The following is a 12,142-nucleotide window of genomic DNA, read 5'->3' as shown; positions in this document are numbered from 1 at the left end:
AAATTAGTCCCCTTCCTTCTCCAATTCTGGTGCCTTAGAAATGGTTCAGTAATGGTACAGATGGGACCCATAATCTTAAATGCATTGCTGAGTTTAAAAATCTTCACCACTAGAAAATATTGGGCTATAAACATACAGTTCCAGACAAAACATTTTCCTACAATCAAAAAAAGGAAGTAGAGACATTTTCAAACTGTAAGCATACCAGTGTTTATGACACACAGGGCATTGAATAGGGGATAACAAACTTTACCCTTGACCAAACAGTTTGTATACTGGCTATCACAACTGTAAGTCTTCTGAAGCTAGTTCAGTCATACCCACTTCTCTCTGCTCTTCCCACCATCCAGATGGTCAGCATATGATGATTATAGTAAGTTTCTAATTATCTTAGGAATTTGCTTCATCTCATAACTATTACTATTCTCATATTTTAAATTTCATAAAATTCTAAGCATTTCATGGAATTTCCTTAGAGCTTCTGGAGAAAAAGTCAACTGTGACAAACTACCACCTTCATTTTCTTACTGAATAATTGATAACTGGTTTCTTTGCTTTAAAAAAAGTTTTTATTAAACATTCATAAAAGTGGTATTTAAATTGTAGAAAACATAATCCCAAAAGCATGTATTATGATGATGTATGTTAGGCTATTATGAATGTCACTGGCAAAAAAAAAAAAAAAAAAGATAGCAAATTAAGTTTAATAATGCAGAACAATTCAGAATGCATCAATATCTCTATATTATTGCTTTACATTGTTTTTATTTTCAGTATTTAATTTTGTGAGAGTCTATAATTTGCTACAAAATCAAATATTTTTTCCTCAATTTTATTCTGCACATTGGCAAAGGTTAAATAATTCATATTAAGATAGATAGATAGATAGATAGATAGATAGATAGATAGATAGATACATACATACATACATACATACATACATACATACATATGCCTATAGTTCAACTGAGCAAAGGTTTAGCATATTTATAATCTTCCTTACTCTTTTTCTTTATTTATTCAGCAATGATTAACGGAGCTTTTCTTATAACCAGACTCTGTATTAGGCATTTGGTTTGTAATGGGGAATAAAAAAATAAGTATCTTTCCTGTCCCTGTGAATTTAGTAAAAAAAAAATCACAGAAATAAATGTGTAAGTATTACACAAAGATTACACTAGTTATTTTAAATATTAGACTTTAAAACAACTTGCATTGGGAGATGTGATTTTGTTAGGGTGTCTGGAGGAGATGACTTCTTAAGTAGGTGACTTAAGGTGAAGTTTGCAAAATGAGCAGCTTCTCCGTAAGAAAGTAGATGTGAGACTTCTGTTCAGCAGGAAGGGTTCATGTAAAGGCATTGTGAATATGAGGGCTAATGTTCTTAGAATGGAGAAAATGGGTGAAAGGATGGTATGAGACAAAGCTGAAAAAGCTTTCAATTTAATACCCTGTTGACTCTTTTAAGAATGTTGGTCTTTATCTGTAGAACAAAAGGATAGACAAAAATTGTTTTAGTTGTAAGAGTAAAGTATGAGGATGAAGTAGGTAGTGATGATCAAATATATATTTCAAAAAGGTCACTCAGCAAACCTGCAGTGTGGAGAACAGATTGGCAGGTATTTGAGGGGCGAGCACTCACTAGTTAAGGAAGAACTGCAGTGACTATAGTTTGATCTTGGACAGTGTTTGTGAATTGTAGAAAAGTAGATTGACTTGAAATTTTTAAAAGTAAAATCAAAGACATTGTGATGAATATATGCAGATAAGAATGAGAAAACATTTAAGAATAACTACTAGGTTTCTGGTTTTAATAGCTGGATGGATAATTATACCTTTGACTCCTATAAGAAGGCATAAGACTGACTAGAAATGTTCAGTTTAGATCTGTAAATTGTGTGGTTACTTTTACAGATTTAGGGAGAGATGCCACGCATGAATTTTGATGTTTCTGAACTCAGAGAAGTGAGCTGCTTGGGGCTAACATTTGATGGTCTCAATATATGGGTAGTTTTTGAAACTATATATATATATATACACATATACATATACACACACACATACATATACATACATATACATACATATATATATATATAACACTATAATACACACACACACAGACACACACACACGTATATATAACACACACACACACACACACACACACACACACACATACATATATATATAAAACACCTAGGGAGAGAATATAAAAGATCACTGTAAAGAACAAAACAAAACAAAACATTTCTCTTTGCAAAAAGTAGTGAAGTTAGTAGTAATATGTGTTTAGGCATATTTGGGTAATCTACTTGTGATTCCTTCTAAAATGTCCAGTATGAGACCATGTTGTAAAGACATTTGGTAGTTTTTCTATTGTGATCATCTGGATTCCAGACTCATTTATGTCGTAAATTAGCATTGTTAGCTAGGATACATCTAAGGAAAAAAGTATTCATCTGAATAACCTCCACGTAACCAATTTATGGAGATGTGTGGTCATTTTTTTCTGGGCAATTAGAGCAATTCTGATGGTTTCTAGTTTTGATGGGTTGAAGCTTTTTCTCTTTCATCTACACAAAAGTTCACTTATATGAATGACCCTGAAAATGGATCTTGGTACTTATTCTGCAACTTATATCCTACAGAAAACAGTTTTCTTTTCACAAATGACATCATAGAAAAGCCAAGTCATAAATATTTTCATAGAATAGACAGTCAAACATAGCAAAGCCTTAAATCATATTACTAAAATAATTTTTCAGAGAAAGTTATCAAATAACAAATGGGTGAACAGGATGGGCATAATTGCCAATATGTGACATAAAGAGACCACTTATGTTATACCTGTTTAGAGATCCATGTATCTGATGTCATCTCGTATTTCTGAAACAAAAAAATTAACTCCATGAAGCATCTAAAGACCAAATAAGCATGCACAAATTTAACAATTTTTACACTGTTATCCTTCATGTATTTTTTTTCTCTTCTCGACTGCTGAAATACCATGAGAGACCCCATTGTCATTACTGTTTTAAACTGAATAAATAATTAGAGAATTGTGATTAAATGATAATTTAATTATAAAGTCTTTGTTGAACTCCTTCAGTATTCCCAGTAGTATGCCACCAGGGATGGAGCTTTTCTTAGCTCTGTTTGGTTACCTCATTCGAACTGTTTTGAACCACTCGACATTATTTCTTTTTACCTCTAGGCAACATCAGGAAAGAAAATTACTAAATCCTTCGAGAGAACTGAACAACAGCCAAGAATAAAATTAAAAGGTGGACATTCTTTCAACACTCAATGAACTCTTAAACATAGTCATTTTTTTTCTGAGGGAAAAAGATTCTATAAGAAAAGTGTTCAAATGAAGAAAAAAAAATCACAATATATGTGACATTTACCTGTATGCAGAGGTACTAATTTACAATTGTTAATAAAAAGTGTTTTTTTTTTTAATTTATAGTGTTTTTAACCAGTTTCCCTTTTAAAAGGCTTATTATTATTAGATTATAGTTGACCACTTTTTCTTTTCAAGATCTTTTCCTTTTCAATAGATTTTTTCTACATGCAGATAATAGAGAAATAAATAAATCATTCCTTGATTTTCTATGTGCACATGGGCAATAACCATTCTTGATATCTATAAAACACAGACACAAAACATATTAATTGCCACTATTCCTTAGTATTACTGTTTTGTTAGAATCCATGAGAGCACTAAATTTCACATGCAATTATTTGTCTTTTTTCATTTACAGCAGAAAGTAAATATTTTAACTCCATAAAAGAAATTAAATAGAATATTAATAGGGAGTCAAATCAATAATATTATACGGTTCCTATAATTTTTATTGAAGCATTTTAATATATCCTTGCAGTTACCTATATAGATTATTCTTCTATAGAGATGATAGGTTTTCTCTAACTAGAACATGTGCATGCCTATTTTTAAATGAGTTAGTAATCGGCTGAATAAGAAACTCTCCAGAACAGTTTAACTAATAAATGGTGAAATTCTAGTCAGTGTATAAACTAGCCAGGTTAATGAGGATGACTGAAATAAATTTTCTAATAAATACAAGTTAAATGAGAAAAGTATCAGTGAAACCCAGTAAGTAAATGGCGGACTCATCTATCTCATTTCTACATGTCTCCTCATCATTCCAAAGATGAATTTCTTTCTCTTCATTTCTCTCTTTTATAGACCATGAAAAACTATGTTTTAAAATACTGACATATAATTTGAATATAGTGAAATATATAAATCTTAAATTTTGACTTATTTACATGTTGTTGCGATATAAGATCTTTACATTTCCTCACATATTCTCTCATGCCCCTTCCCAGAGGTTTCAAAAAGGCAACACACTTCTGAACTCTTTCCTATATATTAATATTCCTTTTTTAGAAATTCAGATAATTGAAATCATATATTATGTACTTTTTTATGTGGGGCTTCTTTCACACCTGTTTTTGAGATTCATTCGTATTGTTCAGTACGTCAGTATTTTGTTTCTTCTTAGATTGTTGATTAGAATACCATTGCATAGTTATGCTTCATTTTGTTCATCTGTTCACTATTAATGGACAATTGAATAGGTTCCAGTGTTTAGCTATTGTGAATAAAGCTTATCTAAAGATTGTTTTTTTTATAAATACTTTGGTGGAAACAGGATTTAATCTATATTTTCCTAGTGTCTAATGATGTTGAATGCTTTTTCATTCATTTATTATACCCTTGTATCTATTCAACATGTTTTTAACTTTTTATTGGGTTGTTGTTTTATTATTGAGATGTATATATTTATCAGTTACACACTTTGCAAACTATTTTCTTATAGTCTGTAATTAGATGTTCAATTTCTTAATGGTGACTTTGATGAGAAATTTCTAATTTTGATGATATCTAATGCATTCTTTTTCCCTTTTATGCTTAATTATTTTTTCATATTCTATATAGTAAAAATATTCCATATTTTTCACCTAGAAGATTGACAGAATGAGCTCTGAGATTTAGAAATGCAATTTAACTCGAATTAATTTTAGACTATAGTATGAGATAGATATCAAATATCATTGTTTTTTTCATTTGGTTATTGATTGTTCCAGTACCATTTTCCCTCATTGAATTGTTTTGGCTCCTATGTTGAAAATTAGTTTGATCATGTAAATAAGGATCTATTTCTGGATCTATATTTGTGTGTCCTTATGCCTCTAGTACAATGTCTGAGTTTCTGCGGCTTTCTAGTTCTTGAAATCAGGTAGCGCAACTCTTCCAACATTTTTGTTTTTTTTTTTTACAAAATTGTTTTGGTTCATCAGGTCTTTAGCATCTCCATGTATATTTTAGAACTAGCTTGTTTGTTTCTAACAAAAAAGTCTGCTAGGATTTTAATTGGTATTACATTAAAACTATAGTTCAATTTAAGTGGAATTAATATCTACAATATTAGGCTTTTCAATTCAAGAATGTGGCATAGCTTCTATTTATTTAGGTTTTCTTTAATGACTTTCAGCAATGTTGTAGTTTCCAATATTGGAATTTTGTACACTATTTGTTAAATTTATCCTTATTATTAAATGTTTTAAACATTTTATGGTATTTTTGTTTATTTCCTATCATAATATTAGAACTATATAGAAATATATTTTGTTGTTTCTTAATTCTTTATTTTGAAACTAGTACAAACTTACAGAGAAGTTAAAAGACTAGTTTAAGAAACATCTGTATATCCTTTGGAGATATTCCTCATTTATTTATGTTTATATTTTGCTACATTTGCTTTATTATTGTCTCTCTACTGTTTCTAAATCATTTGAGAAGGTGGAATTATATTTTTTCAAAATAAATTAAAAAGTGAGAAATACTATTCTTTTTACATTTGAATTTGCAATTTATTTCAATGCTATTTCTTTTCTTTTTCTTTTATTATTAGTTTTAAGTATATAGTACATTGGTTAGACATTAATAAACATTATCAAACGATCTCCCTAATTGCTCATTCTCTCCTCTGGTTCTCCACCTAGCATTACATTAATACTAATTGCATTCCCTATGCTGTGCTCCCCATCACCATGACCCTCTATCAACTACTGATTTGTACTTCTTTAACCTTTCACCTCATTCTCCCAACTCCCCTACCCCTTTCCTCTCTGGCTGTCACCAGATTGTCCTCTAGAGAAATATTATTTTTTTCTAAACAATTTGACAGCAATCTTGAGGTATTGTATCCATTATCCATAACTAATTAGTGAGTATTTCTTAGGAAAATTACAGTTTTCTACATATTTACCTATTTTTAACAGTAAAATGATCAAAATGAGGAAACAAAACAATTGAAGTAGATTGATTTGTGAGTTGTGACCTAATCTAGTATTTTTTATACATTTTTTTTACTTTTTATTTATACAATAATGCCATCTACAAATAGTTTTACTTCTTTCTTACCAATCATCATGATATTCATTCCTTGCCAAGTTGCTCTAATTACAGTCTTTAGTAAAGTTTGCATAATGGAATATATATCCTTACCTTACTGCAGTTCTTAAGGTAAAAGAGAAAAAATGTTTCACCATTGAAAATGATATTTAATGGGCTATTTTGTGGTTTATCCTTTATCAGATTGGGGATACTATTTTCTATTCATTTATGTTGAAAGATATGAATGTGCTGAGTTTTGTCAATTGCTTTTTTTGAATCTACTAAAATAATTATTTACTTTTCTTCTTTTTTATGTTAAAATATGAATCACATTGATTGGTTTTCAATATCAATCTTAAACTCTCAGGATAAACCCCATTTAGTCATGATGTGCTATTCTCTATTGTGCTGTGAATAATATGTCAATATGTTTAAGGATATTTTTGTATGTATGTTTATGAACGATATCAGTCAAAATATTCTTTTCTGTAAAGTCTTGTAGACAGGTAATTTACAGGAACATGAACTTAATTCCTTCAAGGTTTGATTTAAAGGTTTATTGAAAGGAGTCTAAAATAGCCCTATTCCTAATGCATTTTCTCTCTGGGTCCTGAGTTAAATGGGCAGGTTTCCAGTGAGAGCTTTCCATTTTTGCTGTTCAGAACTCCAAAGTTTTCCAGCATTGTGCAGCCTGCAGTTTTTCTATTTGATTTGCACTGAGGTAAAGATTTAAGTCTTTCACGTAGATAGCTGGAATTCTCTATGTAGCTCCAAATTATGTGTTACTTGTCTTGCAAATTTCAGCCACGGATAGCCTCAAACTCTGATTCTTCCTGCCTACTTAAAATCAAAATCAAAATTACCATTTACATTAGGGACTATTACTGTGCTTTTCTTGGGCTAGGTCTCCTTGCACTATGATCTCAAAGGTGTCACCAAGAGGTAGTCCTTTTAGGCTCATCTTATGTATTTACTTTATTTCACCATTTATGTCCTGATCCTCCTGTTCTCCAACATCTGAACATAGATGTTTAATGTATTTTGTACAGTTTTGTAGCTGATTACAGCAGAGCTGGCAGTCTGATAACATTTACTCCATCTTGTCCCAAAACAGAAGTTTGAAAATTCTATTGTTAAATAATTGGGACTCCTTTACCAAGTACCACATATATAATATAACAACTTAAACTGATTACAGTATTTCCTCTACTAAGAAACTTAAAATGACACGTATAGAATTTATTGATGAATTTACAAAAACTAATTATAGAAATCTAAATGCCACCTACTTTTAAAATGCAGTGTTTCAAAAATTAGTTTTTACTTTCTTTTTTTAATTCAAGACACTGTTATTTAAGAAGACTAATCTGAATACAAAAAAAATGAATTTTTGGAATGTGTTTAAAGAAGACTGGAAAGAAACATCCACTTTCTCAAGTTAATCAAAGCCAAAATACAAAGAGATATCCATATTTGAGAATGAAACTAATGTGTCTTGGAATATCCTATATACTATATAAGAACTCATTTTTTAAAGTTACTTTGTTTCCTTCTGCTTATCATATATATTTCTAACTTCAAAGTTTTAAATCTTTATGGAATTAAAGCATATACTCCTAATAGAATAATTCTTTTTCTATTACTTTTGAAGTTAAATATTGAAGTCTTTGCACAAAGTATAACCTGATATCTCTCAGAATGATATCATAAACTATTTCATTTTAAACACATAAAAAATAAATTATACTCACTCTACTACAAGCACCAGTTGTGGTCTCACAGACTGTGAGGATGGAGATGTTTTGAGGTCGGTTTAACCATCTGACCACTGTCTTGGTATTGCTTACCCATTTAACCATTGTGATATAGTATTCTCTAGTTTGGAAACAAAAATTAAAATTTACATTTAGAGTCAGAGAATCTGTATAATATCAATAATATACACTTGTTATATGCAAGAATAAATGAAACACTATAAGAATGTTACATCATATGACTTTCTATTTATGCGTATATACACATCTGCTTTTTCAAATATTCACATATACACATACAAATATGTGTGTGTTTATGTATGTATGTAAGCATATGTACATATACATACATATATAAGTATACAGAAAATTTGAGAATAACATTGAAAGTGAATGATTTCCAGAAAAAAAAAATCCTTGGAAAGATAAAAATAATCAAGATGCCAGATTTATGAATAATTTGTTATTTGTACTTACTAGTACTAATATACATACAAATGAAGTATAATTTTTCTAAGGTACATTTTATTTTATTTCATTAAAGTATAATCAATAATCAATTAAAAGGCAAAGCTTGTTCTTGACTTATTTCTTATGTATGACCTTCATGTTATTTCACTTTATCTATGGTGACTTGGGATACAGAGCTATGAATGGTTTGTTTTGGTATTTGTCAGTTGTGAGCAAAAAGCCAGTCCCAATCTTATTCACAGTATTTTTTACAATATTTTTAAAACTTATTTATTTGAAATAACTTAAAACATAACAACAACAACAAAAAGGAATCAACTGAAGGAGATGAGCTACTGAATATTCAGGACAGTGAGGCTACTAATTAGTGGCACCTATGATGTCCTTAAGCTGGTTGTAAATTGAGGAAATTAATATTTTTTTCCTTTATAAGTTTATATTTCTTTCATTGTAGATTCTGCTTGGAAATTTACATAATATATCAGAAAATTCACAACCCACACAGAACAAAATATAATCAACAATATTGATTCAATTTATAATAAAAAGTAAAAGGACAACAGCTTTCCAACAAACTTGCCCAGTTTCAGAATAGATGAGATGCTTTAGCATTGGCTATAAAAATGCCATTCATGAGTAGTATCTTAAAATTAATCCACCTGTTTTTTATGTAACTTAAAAAACAAATCCATGTGGAAGAAAAACATTGTAATACAAATCACCTGTTCTTAAACAGATCTGGGTTAGACATTCAACTACATGAATTTTACATTTCTAACTATACTGAGTAGTTACTATTTCCTCTAGAAAACCTGTTATCCTATCAAGATAAAGATGTCAATGGAAGGACAAGCATAACTTGTCATACAGTAAAGCCTATCATGTTTTCTTCAACAATCTCTTTAAGACATCTGGAAGCTTTTACAACCAGCTAAGTCCCACTTGAAAACTGCCTAGAAAGACAGTGTAATCATAGTAATGTTTCCTAAATAGAGTTAACAAGGCAACTTTGAATTAAATAAGCAACTGGTTTAGGATTAATCTTTGCCCAAATCAATGGGTCTTGCAGTTCTTCAAAGAATGATGCCTTGTTCATTTTCACTGTATTTTGTTTAAACCAATTTATTTTGTGTGCATTATTGTACTTGGCAGTGTGACTATTAAAACGGATAAAATATAGGTATTAAACTTTAAGAGATTTATCTAGAGGATTTAACATGGAGAAAAATGATAGTGGATACTATAATCAATCAGAAAAGAAAATGCTGAATTCTGACACTATATGTTTCCAATTAATTAGTATAAATATTGTTTGAATTGAAGTAAAAATAATACAATTATTGTAAACAACTGACTGAAGCTGAAAAATCAAAGAGGTCATATTTATGGAAAAATCTAGATAGAATTGGTATGGAGAATATTTTCAAACCGAATCAGACATTTGTCTCAATTATCTTTTGAGCCAAGTGAGATAAACTAACATGGAGAATTTTTAAAATAAATAATAACATTAACAACAAAACAGAATTTAAATATTCATCTTGAGTGTTTTCTCTTTCAAAGTAGCCCTCGAGTAAAATGTTTCAAGAATATCATTTTTGTATCATCTTCACAGACATTGACAGCTTTTATATTTATTACTTATGATGGAAAATCTTGACTTTTATAAAGGATTTCATATTGGAAAAGCAATCAAAATTCAATCAGTACAAATCTTGTGAGTAAATGATTTTTTTTACAGGGAACACAAACTGAAGTGTAATATTAAGTTAAAAATCATTAATTTATAGTCATACCACATATTTATTTTTCAATAAATAATGTGATTATTTTGTATGTTCATGCATTATGTATCTATGTTCAAAAGCAGAATTTATTCTTATTTGAGATATCTTAGTATATATCATATTTATAATCTAAAGAATGAGTGTTCTCCCCAAAATTGAATTTGTAGACTTTCAGGAATAATTTCAAATCATTGCAATTTCTATGATAAAGTGTTGGAAATGTTCAAAATGAAAGTTAAGGTAGAACTTGACACATAAGAAGGGAGAAAAGATACATTTACCAATTAAATCATATCCTGTATTCTTTCTATATTTGTCCCAGGAACCTGCGTGCATATATTTATGATTCATATCTACTTATTCAGTTTGCTAATAGGTATTCAGGCTTCCTCTGCTTGAGGGACTAGGGAAGAGCCCTTACCTGGAAATGTCACTCCTTGGCCTGCCTGCTGCAGATGTGGCTGTCCTCCTGGAATGCCATCTCATGAACACATTAGATCTGGTGTCCCACGACCAGTGGCCAGCAGAAGTGTCCCTTTCTTTTAACTGGCTTTCCTGCTTGTTCCTTGTCTCCATGGCTCTGAATTACCCAGGAAGTCCTCGAGGATCTGGTCCTCTTGAGCCACAGAGACAGACACAAGCGGGTTAGAGGGATTACACTCAAGTCAAGAAAGACTTTCTTTCTATCAGCTGGGTGGTCTGGCACAGGAGATCTAATTGTTCACAAGTGTATGTGGAATGGAGTCACCTGCATCACCAGCAGACAGGTATGTTAGAAATTACACCTGTGTTGTCACTGGCTTCCTGTCTGATCAGTACTCTTTGTTTGCAATGTAATTTTTGTACACATATAGTTACACTGAGTTCATTCTCCTCCAGATAATCCAGGATCTCTGCCCATAAGTGTACTGTGATGGCATTCACAGCCAACCCATAGCTACTGTCATTGATGGCCATATATTACTTGTAATAGGAGCTATTTAGGACACTTCCATGAACATAAATACATTTATTAATTAAATTTTCTTGGAAGGCACAGATATACCTTGGAAGAATAAGAGATGTAGACTAGACATACGTAAATTAAATAGGAAGAGAAAGCATGGTAGTATCAAGCCCAGAGTGACAGGGAAATATGACACTGTAACATCACTGGTAAATGCTGAGAACAATGGATTCCAAAGGGTGGGTGACTAAAGAAAGTTTTCAAATAAATAAAATAATGTCAAAGACAGAGTAACGAGAAACCAAAGACAAACCACAACCTTTATTCTTCAGCCTGGAGATGTCTAAACATTAAGAATAATCACTTTCTCAAAAAATGTAACAAATGCCTAGCTTATGGGAAAATCTGCATGATTCATTATCATAAAAAAAAATCTTTCTACAGAACTTAATTATTTTTAAATTCCTGGCTATAAATTCCAATAAAAAATGAATGCTTGTAATACTTTAAACTTGTAGTATAAGAGTTTACAAAACAATTCTTCTCCTTAAGATTAGATGAATCATCTAACTTCCACTGGGCCTGAGGATTGGGTCATTATCTTAGTTCATACCATATTACATTTTGAAGAATCAACACAGACCATAATTCAAATAAAGATAAGACTCTGGGCTGAATTACTACTGAAGAAAATTTGCTTTCATGACCTGAATTTGTTTGATGGAGGGTCTTTAGCTGAATCACTAACATTTTG

The 12,142-nt window shown here is 30.5% G+C and overlaps 1 protein-coding gene across 1 annotated transcript in view; it reads right to left on the bottom strand.

The window, feature by feature from the left end:
• The window catches only part of DPP10 (dipeptidyl peptidase like 10), a 100,651-nt gene that overhangs the window by 66,340 nt on the left and 22,169 nt on the right, over positions 1–12,142 (bottom strand). The window contains exons 4-5 of the mRNA XM_011366066.2: positions 8,182–8,305; positions 2,851–2,889 (exon numbers count right to left, since the gene is read on the bottom strand). Coding sequence (XP_011364368.2) covers positions 2,851–2,889; positions 8,182–8,305 — 163 coding nt within the window. The remainder of the gene's footprint in view (positions 1–2,850; positions 2,890–8,181; positions 8,306–12,142) is intronic.

The sequence above is a fragment of the Pteropus vampyrus genome, unplaced genomic scaffold (assembly GCF_000151845.1).
Source record: "Pteropus vampyrus isolate Shadow unplaced genomic scaffold, Pvam_2.0 Scaffold120, whole genome shotgun sequence".
Taxonomy (NCBI): domain Eukaryota; kingdom Metazoa; phylum Chordata; class Mammalia; order Chiroptera; family Pteropodidae; genus Pteropus; species Pteropus vampyrus.
Note: the sequence above shows the minus strand (reverse complement) of the source record. Positions and strands in the feature narration are given on the sequence as shown.